This window comes from Culicoides brevitarsis, chromosome 2, assembly GCF_036172545.1.
Source record: "Culicoides brevitarsis isolate CSIRO-B50_1 chromosome 2, AGI_CSIRO_Cbre_v1, whole genome shotgun sequence".
In the NCBI taxonomy this organism is placed as follows: Eukaryota; Metazoa; Arthropoda; class Insecta; order Diptera; family Ceratopogonidae; genus Culicoides; species Culicoides brevitarsis.
In genome coordinates this window covers 8,617,957-8,642,648 of record NC_087086.1, presented here as the reverse complement: position 1 = coordinate 8,642,648, position 24,692 = coordinate 8,617,957, and the positions used below count along the sequence as shown (strand labels likewise).

Sequence of the window (24,692 nt, the reverse complement as noted above, 5' to 3'; positions counted from 1 at the left end):
AAAAAAATTAAAAGAATAGGAAGAAATGTATATTCATTGCAGGTGAAGTTTTTTTTTACTTCAAGAAATTTTTGTGATTTATCATCAAAAGGCGAAAGATTATGAAATAAGATTATTTTGACGCAAAACTTTTTTATGACTCAGAAAATGACTTTTCGAAATTTCTCTTATCTTTAATCATGTTTTTGATACCAATGCACTCGAAATATTTATGATTTCATAATTTTGATTTTTCTTTACAATTTTTTTAAATTTATTTTTAAATTTTTCATTGAAAGTTATTTTAACAAAAAAAAAATAAAAATTATAAGAGTCGAAAAAAAATCAGTTAAATAATAAAAGTTAAATTTAACGTAACTTATATTCAAATACCTTCTGATATGACATTTTATCCAAAATCCATCGCCAGAGGTCCTTTTTGCAACACAAGTTTCTTGTACAAGTCTCAGTGAAGTTTGCTAAAAAAGAGAAAAACAAAACTTACCTTCTTTAATTTTAAACAAAAAATTAAATTTTATATTAAATTGAATTTAAAAAAATGTTAAAAATTAATTTTTTAAAATAAAATTAAAAGTTTTTATTAAAAAAATAAAAAATTGTGATAATTCAGTGTAAAAACAAACAAAAACTTTTCGCAAATTAATGTTTAACAATAATAACAAACAAGCATGAAATTGACATTTCTTCACCAATACACTCAAACATCGCAACAATTTATCGTCTAAACACTTTTTGATATATTTTTGAGTATTTTCTCCATTCATCTACCACAATACTCATGCGATTCGTCGTCAGTATTCGTTAGACATGTGAACGGACAACAAGTACATCCAAACTTAGTTCTTAATAAAAAAAATTTTTTTTTGTACAAAATTATGTGTTAATGTGTAGATATTTTATTAACGAGTCACAAATTAAGATAAAACAAATAATATGAAATTGTAATTAACAAAACGAAATATTTAAGGCCAGTGAAAAAAAAAATTGTACAAAAGTAGATAAGAAACAAAAGAAGCCATAAAAAATCTAAAAAAAATATTTTGAACGACCTGCTTAGAATTTGTGTCAATTTTTTTTTTGTTAACACGACAAAAATCATAAATTTGGATAATTTGGCAGAAATTTAATTTAAATTCCGCACGAGACTTCACACAATAAATTTTAGAAAAAAAAGTAAGTTTCGGGAAGTCTTTGAACTACAATGGAATGTTCGTGACATAATTTGGTCATCATTTATTCAAAAGTCTGTCGTTTCCTACAATTGGGTGCCTGCCTCTCAATCAATTAGAATCAATTTAAATAAAGAAGCAAAGAACCGGCATGTTGTGTGTCTGAAACCGAGTCTGATAAATAATAAATTGTTATTGTTGTTGATTTGAGTCGTGCGACGACGAAATGTGTGAGAAGAAATTTGTCGAAAAAAAAACTAAAATCAACAACAATGTAAGGTCAATGTCTAGAAAAGATGAAAAAATTTGCGTGAATTCAAATAAAAATGAAAAATAATTAAAAAGACGTCATAAAAAGTGATTCAAAAGAATTCAAAGGAAATATTTACATGCAATGGAAAATTCCTTATTAAAAGTGTTCAACGAACTTATCATCAGCTGAATTTAAAATTGAAAAAAAATATTATTTTCAAAAAAACAAGTTTTACAATTGAAATCTTTTGTGAAAAAAAAAATAAAAAATTAAATTCTTTTGAAAATTTGAATTTTTTTTAAAGCAAAAGAACTTTTTGAGCAAAATTTGTTTGTTGAAAAAAAAAAATTAAATGACAAAAGCTTTTCTTTGTGAAATTATTCTGTACATGGTAATTAATTTTGTGGAAAAAAACCATTTTTATTTTGAATGGATTGTAATTTTGTGAAGAATTTAAAAAAAACAATTTTGTAAAAAAAAAATTAAAATTTTCCATAAACTCGTTCATAAGTTCGTTGAATAAAATTTAAATAAAAAATCGATATTCACAGGAAAATTTTACTCAATATCAAGAACTTCAAGAAACTTCAGTTTCAACTGATCCTCGGAAGAATCAAGACTTGTTTGAAGCAACTTTCGTTTTTTTTTCAACAATAAATCAATTTTTAGTCTAAAGTAAACAACACCTGTCAATTTGAATTAAATTGAGGCGTTTTTTGAGTGCTTCGTTTGTTTTGTAAATACAAATAATGACGATAAGTGCAGACTTTGTACAGTCATAGTAAATTCTAATCGTGTGACTTTATTTAGTAATCGCATGTGAACGCATTTGAATTATTACTCAGCGGTACTAAAAAAGTAAAAAAAATTCAGTGATGTTACTACTAAAGTAACATTATGATAAAAAAAATATTTTAATAAAAAAATAAATTAAAAAATTATCAAAAATTTAAAATAAAATAATAAAAATTAAAAAATTTTTTTTTTAATTTTTCATTATTTTATGTAATAATAATTATTTTTTTGAATTATTTTAATAAAAATTTAATTTTTTATTATTTTATTTAAAAATTTCATTAATAATTTTTTATGTAAAAAAAAATAATATTATTTTATTATAATTTTTTATTAAAAAAAAATAATTCCGTCACTGGAAAATAAGTTTCTCTCCTATATTTACCTCAAACAACTTTTTTTCTAAGTACCTAACGCTCACTATCACTGATAGTATCTAAAACAAACAACTTTTTACAAAGTTTTATCAGAAAATTGATAAGGACACATTTTAACGTAAAATCTGTGATCGGAAATCATGTCACAAATAATGAACGATCAAAATTGGAGAATTTTGGATTTTCGTAAGTAAAAAAGTAAAAAATTGCAGAAAAACATGAATAAAATGTTCAACATGGATTGAATTACTAATGACTTCAAAAGAAGGCACGTCAGCGATAATGTTTTCGTTAGCGGAAGAAATTTTTTTACACGATGTGTTTTTAATGTTTGAATAGCTGGAAAGAATATTTTATACTTAGTAGTCAGAGGTTTAAATAATTATTTTATTAATTAAAAAAATGTACAGAAGATGCTAAAGTTTTAAAAAATTAAATTAAAACTTAATTGAACTTTTTTATTTTATTTTTAATTTAATTTCATTTTTTATCAATAAATATTTTAAAAATATTTTATTTTTTTATATAAAATTTTTATTTAGAATTTGACTGAAAATATTTTATTTAAAGTTTTATTTTTTTTATTATTAATTTATATAAAATAAAATTTAATTTTTATTAATTAATATAAATTAATTTAAATTAAAAATTTATTTTAAAAAATTAATTTAATAATTTTTTTAAATCAATAAATTAATTAAAAAACTTTAATGTAGGTATAAAAAATTTTTAAATTAAATTAAATTTTTAAATAAATTTTATTTTTTTTTTAATTATAAAAAAAAAATAATTTTGAAAAAACTTTTTTAATATTTTATTTTTGTTTAACATATTTTCTCTTACAGTAAAAAAAAATTAAATTTATTTTTGGATAAAAATAATATTCATTAATATCAACATTAACATAAAAAACTTGTAAAAAGGGCGAATTTTCTCCCTAAAGAATAAAATATAATTATGTCAACAACTAAAGGTGTGCCAATGTTTCAAACAACCAAAACTCACAAAAAAATATCTACATTTTTGTTACACTTCTAAACAGTGATGATTTCATCACGCATCAAAAATTTGCACAAAAAAAATATAAATACAATAACAAAAAAAAAACCTCACACAACTTTACCGCCAACTTTGACCTTGAATCGCGTCTGTTTCTCTTTTTTAGGGTTCATGTGCACGCGTTTCTTACATAATTTTGCGAGTTGTGTGTTAGTAGGTTGATCAAGTGAACACGAGCTAAAAAAAGAAGAAGAATGAAAACAAAAAAGAAAGAAACACGTGAATTTTTTCGCAACATATGGTAACTTTTCGAACACTTTTTCTTCTGCAAAATCAGATTTTTTGCTGAGAAAAGTAGTTTGTTGACCCATTAACGATGCTTCCTGAAAGATGATGATTCCGGAAGTTAATTCTAAAAGCAAGTTTAGAAAAATTTTTATGAATCATATGATTTATCAATGAGAGCCGCATGTGTGGATAAAATTTACCGGTTACCAATACCACGAAACGACCTGTTGATTCTTTTTTCCTTTGTATTTGTGCCTTTTTATGTTTGTGTGATTTAAACTTGTACAAGAAACTTGTTCAAAAAAATACAAATTTCAGAAATGAGTCGCAAAGTTGATACTTCGTTCATCCCCGATTTGCCGGCAGGAGCTTTAGACGAGCATCGTGCGAAACATCTCGATTGGAAGCGCCTTCGACTGGTTTTTGAGCCAGAATCTGTTCTCAGAATAAAATATCATGTCTGGGAAGTACTTGAAAAAGATCCGTTATTCCGGAAACCACTTTGTACATTGCCAGTTGATGAGCAGAAGAGACGAGCTGCGGTTCAAATGAATCGTGTTGCGGATTATAATTTTGCTCCGAAGGAAGTTCAGGAGGATGCGTACAAGCCAAGGGTGAGATTTGATATTTTTTTAAAGAATTTTAAAGAAAAAAAATGTTAACTGGGGTGAAAATTTGAAATGTGCATTGGGGTAAAAATTTGTATTGGGAGCAAATTTTTACCCAATGAACATTTTAAATTTAAAATATTGTCAAGCTTTCAATTTTGTTTAAAATTTTTAAGTTTTTACCCAATGCACATAAATAATTTTTTAATATTATATTTTTTTTTAAATTTTAAATTTATTTTTTTAAAAAAATATTTTTAAAATTATTTTCATTTCAATGAAGTAAGAAGTAAAATATTCCTTCGGTTAATTTTTTTTTTATTTTTTAAATTTTTTAAAAATTTTTTGACCCAATGCAAATTTCAAAATTTCGCTAATTTTTTAATCTATAAATTTTTCTTTAATTTTAAATTATTTTGTTTTTTTAATTTTAAAATATTTTCATCTCAATAAAGTAAGAAGAAAAATATCCATTGGGTTAATTTTTTAAAATTCTTATTATTTTTTACTTTTTGTGAAAATTTTTGACCCAATGCAAATTTCGAAATTTAAGTTAAAGTTTTTAAGTTAAATTTTAGTTAAAGTTTTTGATTTTTTCACATATTTTATTTAAATCATTATCCCAATGCACATTTTTAATGAAATTTTATAATTTTTTTTCAACCCAGTATACAAAGTTAAAATTTTAGATTTCTTTCCAACTTTTTTTTTGGTTTTAATTTCATTATATAGTATTTTTTCAATTTTTTGCCCATTGCACATTTTTTTAATTTTCACCCCAATGCACATTTTTTTATTAAATTTACAATTAATTTATCAATTTTTATACTTTTTGTTTAAATTTTTTCCAAATTAATATTTTTTTAAATTTTTACCCATTGCACTTTTAAATTTTTTTTGCCCCAGTTTACATTTTAAATTTAAAAAATTCGTTAAAAACACTCAATTAACCAAAAAATCAATTTTTTTTTCTTCCAGATTCGTCACTTGATGAGCGTCAACGAAGCCCTTTTCGCCATTTGCCCGAGTCTCTCCGTAAAAATGGCTCTCGGCATCGGTTTATTCACGAATGCCATTCTCGCCATGGGCTCCGAGCGTCACATGCCCATTTTCCACGGAGCTTTTAATCGCGAAGTTGTCACGTGTCTCGCCATTACCGAAGTCTCGCACGGCAGCAATACCAAAAGAATTCGAACAACAGCCACATACGATCCAAAAACACAAGAATTCATCATCAACACGCCAGATTTCGAGGCAGCCAAATGTTGGGTTGGAAATTTGGGCAAAACAGCAACAATCGCTTTGACGTTTGCCATTCTTTACACGCCCGATGGACAAAATCACGGTTTGCACGGGTTTTTGATACCAATTCGCGATCCAAATACGTTCCAACCGTATCCGGGAGTGACTGTCGGCGACATTGGGGAGAAAATCGGGTTGAATGGCATCGATAATGGCTGGGTGATGTTCAATAATTACCGGATTCCGCGAATTAATTTGCTAAATCGCACGGGAGACGTCACGGAAGAGGGAGTTTATGAGAGTGTTTTTACCGAACCGAGCAAAATGTTGGGCGCAGCGTTGGAATCTTTCTCTGCGGGACGTTTGGGGATCATGCAAGAGTCGTCGAACACGATTTCGCATGCAGCGGTGATTGCAGTTCGTTATGCGGCGTTGAGGAAACAATTTGGTTACGAGAGAAATGGGAAGGAAGTACCAATTATCGAGTATCAAATGCACGTAAGTTTCATTTTTGAACAAAAAAATTACAAAAAATTAATTTTTTAATAAAAAATTCGAAAAAATTTCAGCAATGGAGAATTTTTCCGTACCTCGCAGCTGCTTGCGTAATGAAAGTTGCCGTTTTTGAGTTGACCGAAATTTATTTAGAAACCATACAAAAATCTCAGAAGGAACAAAATGGCTTCGAAATGCTCGTAAGTGATTTTTTTTAAAGTATTTAAAAATTTTTTTTCAAAAAAATTTTTTTTAGTCACAAGCTGTTGCTGAAATCCACGCTTTAGTGACGTCATCGAAGGCGATATCGACATGGACCACTCGTGATGCCCTCCAAGAGTGTCGAGAGGCTTGCGGAGGTCACGGATTCTTAAAAGCTGCCAATTTAGGAGATTTGCGGAACAATCATGAGCCAAGTGTGACGTACGAGGGCGATAATAACGTCTTGGGACAACAAGCATCGAACTGGTTGCTGCGTCAATGGAACGAAAAAGTCGAAAGTCCCTTTGGAATTGCCGAATTTATCAATCGGAGGGACGAAATTCTGCGACAAACCTTCGAACAGAGTAAAATTTTGTATGGCGGAGTGACAATTGAATGTAAGTTTTGCTTAAAAATCTCTTAAAATTATTAAAAAATATTTTTTTTTAGTTCTTTTACATTGCTACGAATGGTTGATGTGTCATTTACTCACAAAAATTGCGGCGGAAATGAACGACGCGAAGAAAAATGGAAAGAATCTCTTCAAAACGCGAAATGACACACAAATTTACAAGGCGAGGACATTAACGCGCGCTCTTGCCGAGTACTACAATTTGCGAGTTTTTCTGAATAGGTGCAAGAGAAATGACGTTACGCGCGAAATGAAGCCCGTTTTGAAGCAAATTCAGCTGATTTATGGATTGTGGTCGTTGGACAAGCATCTGGCGACGTTCTATATCGGGGGATTTGCGAATGGCGCGGAATTTGGGGATTTGGTAAGAGAACAACTGCTGGATTTGTGTGCGAAATTTAAAGATGTTGCAGTGACCGTTGCTGATTCTATCGCGCCGCCAGACTGGGTGCTGTGTTCTGTTATTGGAAAAGCAGATGGAAAGGTGAGTTTTTAAATTAAAATTAAAAAAAAAAAAAATTAAATAAAAATTTTTTTAATTTTTTTGCCTCAAATATTAATTTAATTTTTTTTTTAAATATTGGAAAATTATATTTTTTTTAATTTAAAAAAAAATAATTTTAATTTAATTATTAATTTATTTTTTTTAATTTTTTAAAATATTATAATTAAAATTTAATTTAAATAATTATTAAAATTAATATCATTCATTAAATATTTTTTTTAATTCAAAAAATAATTAATTTACGATTAAATTAAAAAAATATGAATTATTTAATTTTTTTTTTAATAATTTTCAGTTTTCTTGAATAGTTTGAAAAAAATATTTAATAAATTAATTAATTAAAAAAATATTTAATTATTTAATGATGTTATAAATTCAAAACTCAAAAAATAAATTAAATTTAAATTTATTATTTTAATTTTTTTTGTTTTTTTTTTTAATAAATTAAATTTTTTTTAAACTAAAAAAAAATTCTAAATAAAAAATTTTTCTAATAAAAAAATTAGAAAAAATTTAAATTAATATTTGAGGCAAAAAATTTAAAATATTTATTTAATTTTTTTTAAAATCATATTTTATGCAATTTTTTTTTAATCAGAAAATTAATCAAAAATTCCATATTTCAGCTGTACGACAACCTACAAAAAGCATTTATGACAAACCCAGGTGCCATGGAACGCGCTGAATGGTGGGAGGAAATACTTCCGCGAAAACTAAAGCTACCGGCGGCAAAGCTTTGAGTACCTTAAAAAAATTGTCAAAATTTTATCGCCTGCATGTCTTTTGCTTTAATTATTGAAAAAAAAATTGTAAATGAATAAAAAGTTTCCAAAAATTAAAAAAAAATCTTTCATCGTCTAAATGGCGGGAAACGATTCTCGTGAATTCTTTGAAGTGCAATTTTTCCTTCGAGACAGAAACCTGGATGACTTGGTCGATAAGGAATTGGCTGACAGATTTTTTGACAGCAAGGAGGGCAGCAACGAGGTTGATAAGGGCAAAAATGTCGTTGAGGGTATTTTGAACATTTTTTTGGATTTGCCTAAAATATTTTAATTAAAAAATAGCGAAAAATAAAGAAAATAAATAATTTTACCCAAATAGCATCTCGAATTTTCTCCATAGGCGGTTTGTTATAATCTATCATGTAAGTCGAGCAACAAGGTTTTTTGATGGGAATAAAATATTTCAAGTGAAGGTCTTCAGGAAATTGATTTATGATGTTATTGATGTTCACTTGATACATTTTTGATAGTTTTGAAATAAAAAATTTTGAAAAAAATTAAAATAAATATTTTGAGAAATAAAAAATATTAAAAAAAAATAAAATAATTGACAGGAAATAAAAATGTTGCTTTAATCGCTTATAAAAAATTATTAAAATAAATTTAAAAAAAAAAAATTTTTTTTAAATAAAATTTAAAAAAAAATGAAATTCAAAAATTTTATAAAAATTATTTTTTTAAAAAAGTTAAGAAAAATAAAAAAATTATAAAAATTTTTTAAAATTATTTTTTATATAAAAATAGAGCCTGAAAAAATAAAGAAAAATAAATTTTTCATATTTGCAGTTAATTCACTTTATTTCTTCATCAATATTGTTCACTATGTAGAATATTAAATATTCTCTATATAATTTTTATTAAATATCATCTTTTTCACATAAATTTTCTATCTTTGCTCATAAAGTTTCTCCTTTTCATTTTAAATGTTTTTTTTTATTGTTAATCATATAAATTATTTTCATAAATTTTTTCTTTAAAAAAATTGCATATTTTCTCTCAATATATATTGAATAAATTTTATATTTTGTGTTTTATTTATTAAATATTTATTTTTCTTAAAATTTATGTTATATATTTGCTTATTTTTTTAATATTTTATTTTTTTTTTTGACTTAGCTTTAAATTTTGGTTTGTTATTTGCACTTCTTTTATCGTCTGTTAATTTTCTTTGCAATATAAGAACCACTTTTCTATCAATAAATTTTTTATTTTATTTTTTTGAAATAAATTAAATAGCCACATCTATAAATTTTTCGATAATTTTAAGTCACTCTTGAACATTTGAATAACTCACAATCCGGTGCAAGTGTCTTAATTTTAATTTTATTTTTTAATTTAAATTATTTTTTCTCATCATTTTTGAATTTATTTATTTTTTTCCGTTGTATCCTGAGTTACAATCTAAATTTTTTTTTCAATAAAATTTTCAAACTATATTTTTAATTATTTTTTTTCTTTGACAATTTAATTTAACAAATTTATTTAAAAGGAATGGGTTAGTTCTTTAAATCTTAAAAAATATTTTTTTTTAAAATAAAAATATAAATTAAATATTATTTTTTTTAAATATTTGAAATTCTTTTAAAGACTTTTTAAGTCATATTTTTGGTTTAATTTAATTTAAAAAATAATAATTATAAAAAAATAAAATTTTTTATTAAAAATATCGCTTCTAGCGCTTTTCTTTTCTTAAACTCTAAATTAATGCATATTATTTTGATTATTTCTATTTTTTATCAACTTATAATTTAAACATTTTTTTATTTATTTTTTTTTTAAATTTTCTTCCATATTTTTTTTTAATAACAACGATCCCGTTCGCGTCTCAACTCATTGTCCAAGTCAGCTAATTGTTGAATGAAACCGTCGTTGGGTCGAATATCGCGATGCATGCGTACCGTGCGAATTGCCTCCGTTGCCGACATCCGTTTGCAAATCATCAGATAAGCCAAGACGCATGTGGCGGATCGTGACATGCCAACCATGCAGTGAACGAGAACCTTTCCGCCGCTGTTGATGCCGTTCTCGATGAATTTGGCTGCGATGTAAAAGTAACGGGAGATGTCGCTGCTGGGCTGATCGATCAGCGGGAAGCCCATGTATCTGAAATTGGTTTTTCGGCTAAATAGTTTGCGTTGTGATTTTATTAGAATTTTGAAAAATTTTGATTTTAGGGCCGAATGGGTTTCGAAACAAAAAAAAATGGAAAAAAATTAGTTACCTCATGTTTTGCATGTCACGATAGTATGAATGGCCTGTATCAACTTGCCCGAAACGAGTTCCTTCGGCGGCATTTAGCACATGTGTGAATCCCATGATCTTCAAATACTGTTTGTTTTTGGCAGCGTTACTGAAATTTGTGAGAAAAATATTATTATTTTTTTTTATTTAGCTAAAAATTCATTTTTTTCATGAGAAATATAAAAATGTGAACTAGGATTAAAATTTTTTTGAGTAAAAAATGAAAAAATATCAAATTCCAATGCACATTTTGTAAATTTTCTTGAAAAAATTAAATTCTTCATTGAAAAAAATTCAAAATGTGAACTGGGATTTTAAAAAATTTTTTAATTTGTGAATCCTAATGCAAATTTTATAAACTTTCTTGACAAAATTAAATTTTTAATTAAAAAACTTCAAAATGTGAGCTGGGATTAAAAAAATTTTAACGAAAAATTATAAATTTGTAAATCCTAATGCACATTTTGATTTTTTTTTTGAAAATTTTGAAATTTTTTCATGAAAATTATCAAAATGTGAACTGGGATTTTATCATTTCTGAACTTAATGAACAGAACGAAGCTTATATTTTATTAATTTTTATTAAAATATTTTTTAAATGTCAAAATGTGCATTGGGATAATAAATTTGTAAATAATCGTTTTCAAATAAACGAAAAAATCCCAATGCAAAATTTTAAGAAAATTTAAAAAAAAAATTTTAGCTAAAAATTTGCCTTGGGATCTATTCAATTAATTGAAAAAAACCGAAGAAATGAAGCCCAATGCAAATTTTGATTTTCATTTAAATTTTATAAAATAAAAAAAAGTAACTTACGCATCTCCAATATAAAGTCTGGGATAAACTTCGTCGCAATCGACATCAAAGTGCGCATCTGTTGATCGTCGAAAGCCCGGCAATGGTCTACAAGGCGTCACGGAATAGTGCAATATCCGTTGGAGTTGTCGTCCCGTCGTTTGTTCGTAGTTTGTCATTTTCTTCGATTCGGATTTTGATCGGTAGCTACCAGGTAAGTACTGCAAAAGAAACAAAAAAAAATTAGAAAAATCCATTTATTAAAAAACTTTTTGCCACATGTCGCCAACTGATGACTCCAAAACAAAGAGAAAGGGAAAACCCGAGGCATGAAAAATCGCACACGAGGACGAACGCCGGAACAAAGTAATCAAACAACACAAAGACGAATGACCTTTTAATGAAAGTTAATTCCGTTTGCCGCTAATTTTTACATTAAAATACACCAAAAAAAGAAAAAAAAAGATAATTGGTCTGGTATTGTCCCATTGTTGATGGGGAAAAAAACTGCGCACTTTGTGGAAAATGGAAAATAAATCGGTCACTGATCAGCACGCGACATTTGTAATTAAAGTGGAAACAAATTATCCATCAATTTTCTCAATTATTTATTATATCGAACACACATCACAATAACAACAACAACAACAACGAAAAATCAATCACGAATAATTTCATCAACAAAACATTTTATCGTTATTTAATTTGTTATTTGCTCGTTTAACGATTTTTTAAGTGAATGAGACTTTTTTTGTCATCAAAATAATTTTTTTAAAGATAAAAGTGCATTTTTTTTTACTTAAAATTTTAAAAAAAATAATTTATAAAAAAAATAAAATTAAAAAAAAAAATGTTTGTTCACAAAATTGTTTATAAATATTTTTTTAAATTTTTTAAAAAAAAATTCAATAGTTTTTTTTAATTTAATTTAATATTATTTTCAAAAATATTTTTGATAATTTTTTTTTTAAATTGAGAAGAGAATTAAAAATTTATTTATTGTTCATTTGACAGTAAAATGATATTTTCGAACATTCTGGAAGCTTTGGTCATGCATAATGGAGCAAAATTAAATATTTATGCTAATTATTTGTGATTATTTAAACAATATTTGACAATAATTCATTCATGAGCCAATCAATTTAAATGTTTTTCCATTCAGAGTTCATTCATGTTTTGTGAGCAAATGTTTGAAAAATGATAAATTTGATCAATAAATCAATGTTTGTTCACAAAAATTGTTGCCAAGCGTGAATTTTAAGAAAAAATGAGAAACAAAATTTTTTTTTGATGAAAATAAAATATTTGAACGTAGTTCATTAAAAAAAATAAAATAAAAATTTTAAGAATTAAAAAAAAATAATTAAAAAAAAATTAAATAAAAAAATTTAAAAAATAATTTAAATATTAAAAATAAAGATTTTTTAAAAATTTTTTAATTAAATAATTTAATGTTGAAAAAATTTATTTTTTAATTTTTATTTTAATTAATTATTTAAAAATTTTAATTATTTTTTTTTAAAAATTTTAATTAATTTATATTTTTTTAATTAAAAAAAAAAAAATAAAATAATTTTAAATTAAAAAAAAAATTAAGATAAATTTTTTTAATAATTTCAATAATTTAAATATATTTTTTTAAACTTATTTATTAATTGAATTTTTAATTTAAATTAATCCATTATCAATAAATATTAAAAGTAAAATTTTTATTTAATTTTTTTTTAATTAAATTATTTTAAATTTTCATTTAAATTAATTAAATTAAATTAAATAAATTAATTTAAAAAAAATAATCTTTTTTTTATTGAAATTACTTCGAAATTAATATAAATTTTTCATCCTAAAAATTTATTTTAGCGCATGAAAAATTTCACTTTTAACCCATTAAAAGCATTTCCAAAAGCTGTCTGTCAAAATGAAAATTTAGGGCGACACCTAAAACAAAATAAATCAAAAATCGATGAAAATTAAGTTAAAATCGTTTGCGAAAATTGAGTTGTTTTCAACGAAAAAAATCCAATCACATTTATTGTGTGCTAATTTTTTCATTTTTTACAGAAAAACATCAGTTTTGAATCGTATTGAACAAACAATTAGGTGATAATTGGAAAAATCCAGACAAACATTTCGCTTGTTAGCCGGCGAAAAAAAAAATAAATTATGACATAATGATTGAAGTGACATTTGAGGTCGACTTCTTATCGAAAGAGAATTTTTTAAGAAATTTTTTAATAAAAAACCGGGCGTCTCCTCTCGTGATTTTTTTTTATTTTTGTAAAAACACCTGTAGAACAAATTTTCGTACAAATTTGATATTTTATTACGTTTCGTCAAAAATTCTCTCAAAAAAAATTTTTTTTTTGAGGAATTCGAAGGTCAGTGTGATCATTTCTTACGCGACGTAATTTCACAAGTTAGATTTATACTTCACCTCATGTCATATGTGTCTATTATTAAATCTGAGTGAAAATTGTGTCATTTATGTTATTTTTCACTGTTTTGTCGAAAATGTGCAGAGAAAATATTTTTTTTCTTTATTAATTCCAAGATGAATTTTGTTCTGGCTGCGAGTCAAATGAACGATTTTTCATCAAAAAACGAGCAAATTTGCCAATAAATTAAAGATTAATCAGATTTTACGTCAAAAATTCACAGAAAAGTGTCTTTTGAGACCAAAAAGGGGCACAAAAACTCATTAAAATCGGAATTTCTTGCCTTTTTAATTAAAAATCCCGTAAATATTTTATGCTATCGAGTCGGAAAGTTGCTATTATGGGCATCAAGGTTACGGATATGTAGTTATTTTCGCTTAATTATCCCGCCGCATGACTCGACAAGCGGCAACGTGCCATTAAAACATTTTCTTGACAAGAAAGGGTCAAAATCGATGTCAAATGTCATAAAATGTAAATGAGATACAACACGTTTCTTACACAATTTATCAATTTATTTTATGCCATATTAATTCTCGGCGAACATGCAAGACCTTTTATTGGCTATTTATTTACAAGAAAAGAAAAAAAACAACAAACATTGCATCTCAGTCATGGGTTTAAAAATAAATTCATTTTATTCACAGATTTCGTGATTCAGAATAGAATTTTTCGTTGGCAATGACTTCGAAAGGTATTTCAACAGTTTTTTTTTGCGTTCAAAAGTGAAAGTTGTAGGCGGTGTGTTGTCTCAGTGAAATATTTTTGCGAATTACGTGTACCTACGATTTAATTTTTGTCTATTGTTTATTGTTTTTTTACGCGTTTTTTTAAGAATTTTCGTAAAATTACGTCAAAAATGTGTGTTTACAAAATTATTATTTATAGAATTAATAAATTTATATGAAAATTAAAAAAAAATTATTTAATATTTATAACTTCATTATTTATAAAATAATTTTTTAATAAATATTTTTAATATTTTTTTAATTACTTTAAAATAATTTGCATATTATTTAAATTAAATTGATAAAAAAAATTAAGAATATTAACAATTATTTTTTTTATTAAACAAAGCAATAAAAAATATATTTAAAAATAAAAAAAAAATTAAATATCGAATAATATTAATAATTTCTCATCCTTCTTTAAATTTTATTTCCTTTAAATTATTTAGAAAATAATAATTAATAAAACGTTTATTAATTTTATTACCTAATTGAATTAATTTAATTATATTTAAAAAAAAAATAAAAATTTAAAAAAAATTAAACCTGAAAAATACATTTACTAAGTAAAATTACGAAAGAATAATTTTAATGTAAATTTCTTTATAATTTCAGTTAAAAAAATAAATAACTAAGAATATATAAATAAATAATAATTAATTTATTTTATAAGTTTATAGAAAAAAAAATACAAAAAAAAAATTTAATTTTTTTAATTTTTTTTTTAAATAAATAAAATTTTATTTTTAAAAATAAATAAATTTATGAAATAATTTTTTTTATTAAATTTGTTCATTTAATTAAAATTAATTAATTATTAAATTCAAATAAATAAAAATAAAATAAATAAATTAATATAAATAAAAATAAATAAATAAATTAAATAAATATTAATAAATAAATTTAAATTAATTTATTTAATTATAAATTAATAAATAATTAATAATAATTATAAATTTTATATTTTTATTTTAATAATGCGATTCTTTTTATTTTAAAAAATATTTTACATTCATTAATTTCCGCTCATGAACCTAATTTATCAAAAAAATATGAAAAAGAAATCCAATCAATTTTCATATCGAATCCTTCGTCATTCTGTTTCAACTTAATAAACAAAAACAAATAATTCTCGTGAGTCGCATGACCCACAATTTTCATGGACAAGTTTATTGAACTACACAATTTCATTAACTACACTTTCATTACACACGAACCCGAATGTAAATATGAAAAAAATCATAATAATTCATATGTCATTGTCGTAGTTCATTATGTACCAAAAAAAAACGAAAAAAAACAACACAAAACAGCAAAATTGAGTTACTTTTCGCATATTTTTTCTTTGAAATATTAATATAACATTATTACTGCTCCAAATCTATCTACCTTGAAGAGTTTGATCGATAAAAGCGATTTTCTGGCAATATTTTAAAAGAGGGAAAATGTCCTTCTCCAAAAAAAAAAAAGAAAATGTAGCAAAAAATTATTCGCGAGTTTTATGGCGATTACGTTTTTAATATTAATAATTTTTTATTTTTTTTTCCACAAGGGACATAAAAAGTAAAATCACGACATTTTTCGGTTCATTTAAACTTTTTTTTTTTTTTTTGGTTTCATTGTCATGTCATAACGACATTAAAAACTTTTTTTTTCTTTTCAGACAACAACAACAAAAACACATGTGAGTGATGATGACGCCGAGCCAACTAATTTTTCTAACAAACAAATGATTATTGTTGTTAACTGATGCCTGCAACAATAAAAATTCAGTTTTTGAAGGTCATTTAAATTGATAGCATCGTCACCGCGCCGCAAACAATTAGAACTGTAACTCGGGATTTGCCGTTTTTGTTTTCAATGACAAAAAAAAATTGATGCAGGTATGTACACAGAAAAAAAATCAATCTATTTTATAATCAACCAACCCACATTTTTTTCGCATTTTAAGCTCTCATTGTTGTTATTGTAACAACTAAAGAGCATATAATGTAATCCAAAATGATATAATTGATGCCAAACGTGTTTTTTTTTCGTACAAATAAGGGCTCATAGGGCTTCCAACGTTGTACGAAAAATTCTATTTTTGGCACAATTTTATTGGCATTTTTAATTGTTGAACGTTTATTTTTCAATTATTTCATCGGAATTATGTTGAATTCGCTCAAATTTAATTAATAAATAACGGAACTTTATTATTAATATTCTTAATTGCTTATTTTTAGAATTTTATATTGAATTTACCCTATAAAATTTGTTCGTGAGAAGTAATCTCGAAAAATATACGTCTCAGAGCATATGTTTCATGGAGAAAAATGTTAGTTATGACGTGCCCGAAGTTTTTCGCGAAAAAAATTTGAAGAAATTTGAAAAAAATTTCACTCAGAGCCACTTATTACCATTTTTATATTGATTTTTTTAAATATTTTTTTTAAATTTTTTTAAATATTTTTTTTAAATATTTTTTTAAATATTTTTTTTAAATATTTTTTTTAAATATTTTTTTTAAATATTTTTTAAATATTTTTTTTAAATATTTTTTTTAAATATTTTTTTTTTTTTTAAATATTTTTTTTATTTTTTTAAATATTTTTTTTTATTTTTTAAATATTTTTTTTAATATTTTTTAAATATTTTTTTTAAAATTTTTTTTTAATATTTTTAAAATTTTTTTTTAAATATTTTTTTCTATATAAAAATTCTTAGAAGTGCACTTGAATTGTATTTCACGTGGGCTTTTTAATTTTTTTTTTTGCTACGCCTTCTTCCTCAAAATTGATAAAGATCTCATTAATTAACCCATAAATGGTCAACAATTAACTTTGGGCATTTCATATTGTTTAGTTTAATAAAAATTTAATAAATTGCAAAATAAATCAAATTAAAAACAGAAAAATTCCTTTTAAAGAAAAAAATAAAGAACAAAAAAAAAATAAAATTTAAACAAAGCTAATTATAATTTTTTTTTTCATATATTTCGTCGTATTTCACACGTTTGACTTCCAGTTTTCCTTCACACATATGCGAGTATCATTTTTCACTTGTAATTCCGCGAAAACACAAAAAAATACCACAGGCACGTGTTTCATATCGATAACGACGAATCTTGATTATTTTAATTTTTTTCTTGCATAAATTACGATACACCCTAAATGTAAATTATTGTTTATTTTTTTTATATTAAAAAAATGCGCAATAAACAGGTGATTATTTCATAATATTTTTATTTTTTTATAGAAGCTGACACAATATGCAGTTTGGATGTCATCAATTGGCAATGGGAAAATATTTTTTTTTAATATTTCATCATACCGCGTATCTCCACGACATTTTTTATTTTTTGTTTGATGTGTTTTTAAGTGTTTTATTTTTATGAAAAATTAATTTTTTAATTTTTAAGATTTTTTTATTTATAAAATTGCACTTTTTTTTAACAATTTTTCATTATTTTTTTTATTTTTAGAATTTTTAATTTAATATCAAAGGTAAAAAAAAATTTTTTTTTTATAAAAATATTTTTGAAATTATTTTTCGAATACCGGAACGAGCGATACGAACAAATCAAGATCTCGAAATCAACTGAGTCGTTTTTATTAATTGTAACATGTAGTATAGAGTAGAAGAGGTACTCAACTGAAAATGTAGTAGGTATAAGTAGTAGAGGAAAAACGAAACATTTTTTTTTTGTATATTATTCTGTACTATAGCAGAATATTGTAGTTTGCTGTAATAAAGAATGTTTGTGTGAAAATCTTTTTTGGTATGACTAAGCAAAAGGTGTGCATGAGAGTTTATGGCTGTTTATTTTGGGCTCTATGATACGTATGAGACAATCAATGCACGGATGCAAAGTGTCTATGGATGTATTTTGGGTGTGAATAGAGTTAGTAAGTATTCTATTTACGTCATGTGATCGTTTGGATTAAAAAAGGAAATTCGTATCGGAACAAAATTTCATAAAAAGGAAATTCATTTAAAAAAAAATTAAAAATAAAAAATTTAAAAATTAAAAAAAAAATTAAAAAGTAAAAAATTAAAAAAATTAAAAAAATAAAAAAAGGAAAAAATTTTAAAAAATAAAAAAAATTATTTATTTATTTAATTAATTAATTTTTTTTATTAATTTTTAAATAATTTAAAAAAAACTTAATATTTTTAATAAATTTCATTTAATTTTTTTTCAATGGCGAAATGTAATGATAAAAAATAAATAAGAAGGTCAACTGAAATATATTTCAGAAAAATATTTACTTAAATATCAAAGAAAAACCGCGCTAAATTTAAATTGGAAAATAATAGGACATTTCACGTAATTACGTTAAAAAATTTAAAAAAACATAAGGTAAATATTTTGGAATATATTTGTTCATTTCAATGACGGGAGTAAATATTACTAAATAAAAGTTTTTTTTGTATAATAAATCGCACATATGCCATTTTTAATCAAATTTAAGTAAATAATTATTTAACAAAGCATTCTTTAATTTTTAAATTTAAAAAAATTAATATTTAATTAATTAATTTAATTTAATCTTTTTAATTTAATTATTATTTATTTAATTTAATTATATTAATTAATTATATTTAATTAATATTTATTTTTTTTATGTAAAAAAAAATCTAAATAAACTTAATTGAAGAATTTTAATTTATAATTCTGATTGAATTTTGACAATTTGTAAAAAAAAATAAATAATAAAAAAATAATTGATTAATTAATAAATTAATTAAATAAAAATTATAAAAATATTAAATAACTTATTTATTTAATAATTAATTAATTAGATAATTAATTTAATTATTAAATTAAATTATTTTTTATTTTATTTTTTTCGTTTTTTTATGACTTTTTGAGGTTTATCTCATTTAAATTTTAAGAAAATATTTTTTTCGCATTTTTTCTTTTTTTCAACCCAATTTGTATAAGAAATGCATTTTTGTCTTTCATATATTTGGGACAAGTTCATAAAAAATATCTTCAACAGAAAACTAAAGATTCATAAGAAAATGTATCTCAAAAAAATTCTCCCATCCGTCAAACGCTAATTCACGAAAAATTTTCCCACAAATATGTAAATTTATACAGCAAAAAAAAAAATCTGCTGTACGTCACCGCATCAGTACATCATTCGACCAAACCTTCCACAAAAAAAGTGTACACGAAGTATTTTTATATTATGGAAGCAATCGTTTTACATTATTTATCCACTAATATATCGCATATTTACTTGGCATTTAGAACACCTTCAACCTCTCTATCTCTCTCGCGGTCTTCACTTTGTACTCTGTACTTTTCCATGACTCATGCATCGAGTGGCTGCATACATGGTGCATTTAAATTATGCAAATAAAACATGCGATCATCGCCAGAATTTATTTATTTTTCGTTAATGTCCCCCCGACGACGACGGAAAAAAACAATAAAACCGGCAAATATCAGCAGGTGTCCCATAAAATTAGTGCAATATTTTGCAACACAACTGGAATTTTCAGTTTTTCTGAATAGAAGATAAAGTGTGACACATCCTTGACTTCTTGTCCTTTGGCGATACGTGTGGGTATATTGCCAAAGGTCATTAAACAGAAAATTGTTCTTGTATGGAGGAAGGAAAAAAAAGTGCAGTAAGGACATTCTTTTTTTTTCTTTCTCTAAACTTACTTTAATTCGAAATTCACAAAATGATTTCACTTTTCTTTTGATTTTTTCTTTAAATCACTTTATCACGGAATGTATTTTTTTCTTTGGTTAACTACTAAAATCTAAGATAAGCGATTGATTAGATTTTTTTTAGTTGCGCATTTTCGTTTGTTTGTTTTTTTAGCAAAATTGCCGTAATATTTCCCACTCTTCATTCTTTTTGAACTTTTTTCTGTACGATTTTCGTATGGAGCACGTGTTTTCCATAATGTTATTGTTACATTTGTGCAAATGTGTGATATTGATCAAATTTTTTATTAGGGTTAGGAATTTACTGTTTACAGCGCTCCTGTGGCGATTTATCGAAGTACACTTGATTTTTTATCATTTTCATTCGTCTCAAATAATGAATTAGCAGAAAAATTTACCGTAATGAAGAAAATTTTAAGAGAAATTCAATAAAAAAAATATTTTTGAAATGAAAAAATAAAAATTTAAAGAAAATGCAAAAAAATAAATAAATTTTTTAATAATTGTTTGTTAAGAAAAATTTTAAATTTAAAATAAAAAAAAAATAATTTTAATAATCAATAATTTTTTAAATGTAATTTTAAGATTTTTTTTAAATAAAAAAAAATTTAAATAAATTATATTTTTAATCATAAATTTAAATAAAAATTTTAAATATTAATTAAATTTAATTTATTATTTAAATAAAAATAAATTAAAATGAGGTAATAAAAATAAAATAAAATTAAAAAAAATAAATATTTAATTAAAAATAATTAATATTTTTATAAAATATTTTAAAATATAAAATAAATTTAATATTTAATTTAAATATTTGAAAAAAAAATAAAAGAAAAAATTATAAATAATTATTTTCGTAAAAATTAAAAAAAAAATAAAATTTCTCATAAAATCACAAACTTTACGGTACAAGTTGAGTCAATAATAAAAACAAAATAGTCCACGTCCATGAAGAATTTTGTATATCAAATGTAGAGTTAAATAATTTATCTAGAAACGAACGCAAGTAACTTAGCTTTATCAAAAATGACTGAAACCTATTCAAAGTCCTTGATGGATGCAGCAACGTTAGATGTAAGTCTCATTTCTTCAAAAAAAATTGATAACAATCTCATTCCATATTTTTTTCCGAAATTTTAGATTTTTGATCAAACAACTGCTGATAGTATTCCCTCCGTCGAAGGCGAACTGACATATACAGGTCCTCCGAGATCGACTCCCGGCAACAACATTCCCGGATCGACGAATTTCAACACGTTAGACGAACCCATCAAAGAGACATTCCTACGCGATGCGCGAGCAGTCGGTGTCAAATTCTACCACGTACTTTATCCAAAGGAGAAAAATACACTTTTGAAAGAATGTGAGTTAAAAAATTTGAATTTTTGAAGCCAAAATTAATTTTTTTTTTCGATAGGGGATTTGTGGGGTCCATTGATTTTGTGTACATTTATGGCTACAATTTTGCAAGGAACAGCTGATGATGTCAATGACGGCGGACCGGAATTTGCCGAAGTGTTTGTTATTGTGTGGATTGGAGCTGCTATCGTTACGGTCAATGCGAAGTTGTTAGGAGGACATATGTAAGATTTGATTTTAATTAAAATTCGTGCAATTTGAAAAAAATTTTCACATTATTTTTTTTTAATCCAAAGAAAAAATAAAAAAAAATTTCTTATTTTTATGATTAAAAATGTACAAAAATTAATTAAAAATTTTAAAAATTGGTTAAAATCTATAATTTTTTAACATTTGACTAAATTTCAAATGCAAAGTTGAAAAATTTGCAAATTTTTTTCAAATTTTTCAAAATTTGAACTACAAAATTTCGTAAAATAATAATAATTTATTTTTTTTATTTTCCTAAAATATGAAAAAAAATATTAATTTATTTGTTTTTTTTTATTTTTATAAAATTTTGTATTTTTCAAAAAATTTTAAATAACAAAAATATAAACAAAAATTTTAAATTTTTTATTATGAAAAAATTTTTCAAAAATTTCTATTTAAAATTTTTATTTAATTTATGTTTTTTAAAAATTTTTGGAAAAATACAAAATTTCATTAAATAATTTTTTTTTAAATTTTTAACCCAAAAATTAAATTTTTTTTTAAATAATTAAGAAAGTTTTTCATGAAAATCTTAAAAATAATGTGAAAAATTCCTTCAAATTGCACTTTTCTTACCTTAAAAAAAATTAAAATAACAAAAAAAATTATTTTTAGCTCATTCTTCCAATCCGTTTGTGTGCTCGGATATTGCCTTGCGCCATTAGCAACCGCCCTAATTGTCTGTCGCATCATTCTTTTCGCCGCACAATCGAAATTCCTATTTATTTTAAGACTAATTGCTACAGGAACAGGTAAAATTCAAATTTTTTCATTTAAATTATTTTTCAAAAAAATATTTTTTTTTAGGATTTGGATGGGCAACATATGCCTCTGTCATATTCTTAGGAGATAGCTTGCCGCCAGGTCGAAAGCCATTAGCTGTGTATCCAATTTTCTTATTTTATCTGATAATATCATGGCTAGTCATCTCGCATAACAACAATTCCTAACTGTGACACAAAAATAACTTAAAATTTAATTAAAATCTACGCAAAATGCTTCAAATACTGATTTAACTTGTAAATAAATCACGATAAAATGGATTTTTATGAGTTTTGAGCCAAACTTTCTTTGATTTTGTGTAAAATTGTGTTGACTTCCGAGGGAGATTTGATCAAAAATGTCGCGTCAGTTACCAATTCTGGGTTTTGGGATACGCGAAATGTGATTGCGTGACCATTTAAAGCCTGAAATAAGAAAAAAATTAATTTTTAGAAGAAAATGTTAGAAAAAGACGTACTTTCATGATATCTTCGTCACTTGTGTCGTCTCCCATAAAGACAACGTTGACTTTTTCGCGCCAATCGTCTCCGAAATGACGTTGAAGTAAATATTTCGCGGCGTATCCCTTATGCCACAGTATTGGAGGTCGGGTTTCTACAATTAAATGACCTCCAGTAGGCTTGAAACCGTGTTTTTTGATGATTTCGCGCGCTTTTTGGTCGAGTTCAGAATGAAGTTCTTCAGGAGTCTCCTCGTAATGGAAAGTCATGGAAAATATTTTGTCTTCGATCCAGGCGCCGTTTTTAGCGAGCTGTGAAAAAAGGTAATTTTTTAATGAAAATTTTACAAAAAAAAAAAAATAAATAAATAAATTTAAATATCAATAAATAAATTTTAAAAAAAAAAATTTCTTAAGGACTTTCATTTATTTTTTTTTTTTGCAATTTTAAGAAAAAAAAAATTAATTTAAAGCAAAAAAATTAAAAATAAAATTTAAATATTTTTTTTATAACGAAAATTAATTTTTATACAAAAAAAATAAATTTTTTTCTTACCGGTTCAAGCTCAGCTAAAATATTTTTATAACTCTCAGCATGTTCCTCGGATATCGGTTGATTATGAGTCTCGCCATTCGGATAAGTGATCTCAAATCCGTGATTTCCAGCGTAAATTATGCTCTCAATTCCGACTTTTTCTTTGATATCCTTCACGCAACGTCCTGTGATGATCGAAACGAAGACATCTTTGTTCGAACAAATTTCTTCGAGAATTTTTTTCGTATCTTCCGTCATTCGAGTGTTATTGGGATTCGGTTGAATGACTGCCAAAGTGCCATCGTAGTCGAGAAGTAGCACTAAGGGCTTGCCATTTTCCTTTGCTTGCCATAAACTGATGAAAAATTACACAAAAATTATAATTTTTTTTTTCTTTGAAAATTTAATTTTTGAATAATTTTTTTTATTAATTTTTAAAAAATTAAATTAATAAAAAATAAAAAAGCAAAAAATTAAATAATCAAAAAAAAATCACTTTTGTTAACCGATTAAATTTATTCAAGAGTCAATTCTATTTTTTTTTAATTTTAATTAAAATTTAATTTAAAAAAAAATTATTCAAAAACTTTTTTTTTAAATTTCATTTTATGAAAAAAAAATGTAAATAAATTTCTTAAAAATTGAAATTTTAAGTAAAAATATTTATTTATATATTTGCAAAAATGCATTTTTCAAAGAAAATTTAAAAAAAATATTTCTCCAAAAAAAATAAATTCTTTTATATTTTAAGAAAAATTTTAATTTTTCACGAAACTTTTATTTTTATAAAAAAAATTAACTCATTTAAAGGATTTTTTATTTTTTTTTAAATTTTATTTAATGAGTAAAATGTTTAATGGAATTTAATTTTTTGAGAATTTTTTTTTTATTTTTTGAAAATTATTATGAAATTTTTTTTGAAAAAATTTTTTTTTTAAATATTTATGTTAAATTTAAAATAAATAGAATATTAAAATTTTTTAAATATGTCACTTTTTCATAAAAATTAAAGGATTTTTTTTTTTTTTTTGAAAAATATTATTTTTCATATTTAAAATTAAATTTTTTTTGAAAAAATTGAAATTTCATAAAAAATATTTTTTTGACTTTTAAATTTTTTTATGAACTTTTTTATTTCAGAACTTTAAAAAAATTCTTAAAATATTTCAATAATGAAATTTTTACATGTCTTTCGACTCGAAATCCGTTAAAAGTTTACTGTTACTGCCGTTCGTTGCTCCGTTCATCTCGTTTGACACACTAACCCAGACTAACTGACACGCGAGCGCGGAATTTATGAGCTTCCCTAAACACATGATTTGACCAAT

At 24.0% G+C, this 24,692-nt stretch overlaps 4 protein-coding genes across 7 annotated transcripts; 2 read left to right on the top strand and 2 right to left on the bottom strand.

Annotated features, from left to right (window-relative positions):
* The first annotated feature begins 874 nt into the window (after window positions 1–874).
* LOC134830056 (peroxisomal acyl-coenzyme A oxidase 3) lies at window positions 875–8,172 on the top strand. Of its 2 annotated transcripts, none has more exons than XM_063843415.1 (7): window positions 875–1,173; window positions 4,200–4,495; window positions 5,468–6,229; window positions 6,301–6,426; window positions 6,483–6,825; window positions 6,878–7,323; window positions 7,971–8,172. In XM_063843415.1, exons 2-7 carry the CDS (start codon window positions 4,202–4,204, stop codon window positions 8,082–8,084), a joined length of 2,085 nt encoding a protein of 694 aa, XP_063699485.1. In that variant the 5' UTR covers window positions 875–1,173; window positions 4,200–4,201; the 3' UTR covers window positions 8,085–8,172. The 2 variants fall into 2 exon arrangements, with proteins under 2 accessions (XP_063699485.1, XP_063699484.1); XM_063843414.1 differs by lacking the exon at window positions 875–1,173 and adding an exon at window positions 2,698–2,780.
* An 808-nt stretch (window positions 8,173–8,980) lies between these two features.
* On the bottom strand, window positions 8,981–20,134 carry LOC134830837 (dual specificity protein phosphatase 13B). Of its 3 annotated transcripts, none has more exons than XM_063844429.1 (4): window positions 19,988–20,134; window positions 11,187–11,386; window positions 10,351–10,479; window positions 8,981–10,250 (listed from the first exon to the last, which is right to left on the bottom strand). In XM_063844429.1, exons 2-4 carry the CDS (start codon window positions 11,342–11,344, stop codon window positions 9,929–9,931), a joined length of 609 nt encoding a protein of 202 aa, XP_063700499.1. In that variant the 5' UTR covers window positions 11,345–11,386; window positions 19,988–20,134; the 3' UTR covers window positions 8,981–9,928. The 3 variants fall into 3 exon arrangements, with proteins under 3 accessions (XP_063700499.1, XP_063700497.1, XP_063700498.1); XM_063844427.1 differs by lacking the exon at window positions 19,988–20,134 and adding an exon at window positions 17,641–17,878; XM_063844428.1 differs by lacking the exon at window positions 19,988–20,134 and adding an exon at window positions 17,641–17,876 and having other exon boundaries at window positions 8,981–10,232.
* A 779-nt stretch (window positions 20,135–20,913) lies between these two features.
* LOC134829899 (protein YIPF6) lies at window positions 20,914–22,650 on the top strand. The gene is made up of 5 exons (XM_063843194.1): window positions 20,914–21,070; window positions 21,137–21,359; window positions 21,414–21,579; window positions 22,223–22,359; window positions 22,415–22,650. Exons 1-5 carry the CDS (start codon window positions 21,023–21,025, stop codon window positions 22,555–22,557), a joined length of 717 nt encoding a protein of 238 aa, XP_063699264.1. The 5' UTR covers window positions 20,914–21,022; the 3' UTR covers window positions 22,558–22,650.
* Window positions 22,597–24,682, bottom strand: LOC134829897 (uncharacterized). The gene is made up of 4 exons (XM_063843192.1): window positions 24,550–24,682; window positions 23,386–23,719; window positions 22,848–23,141; window positions 22,597–22,794 (listed from the first exon to the last, which is right to left on the bottom strand). Exons 1-4 carry the CDS (start codon window positions 24,678–24,680, stop codon window positions 22,654–22,656), a joined length of 900 nt encoding a protein of 299 aa, XP_063699262.1. The 5' UTR covers window positions 24,681–24,682; the 3' UTR covers window positions 22,597–22,653.
* Between the last annotated feature and the right edge of the window lie 10 nt (window positions 24,683–24,692).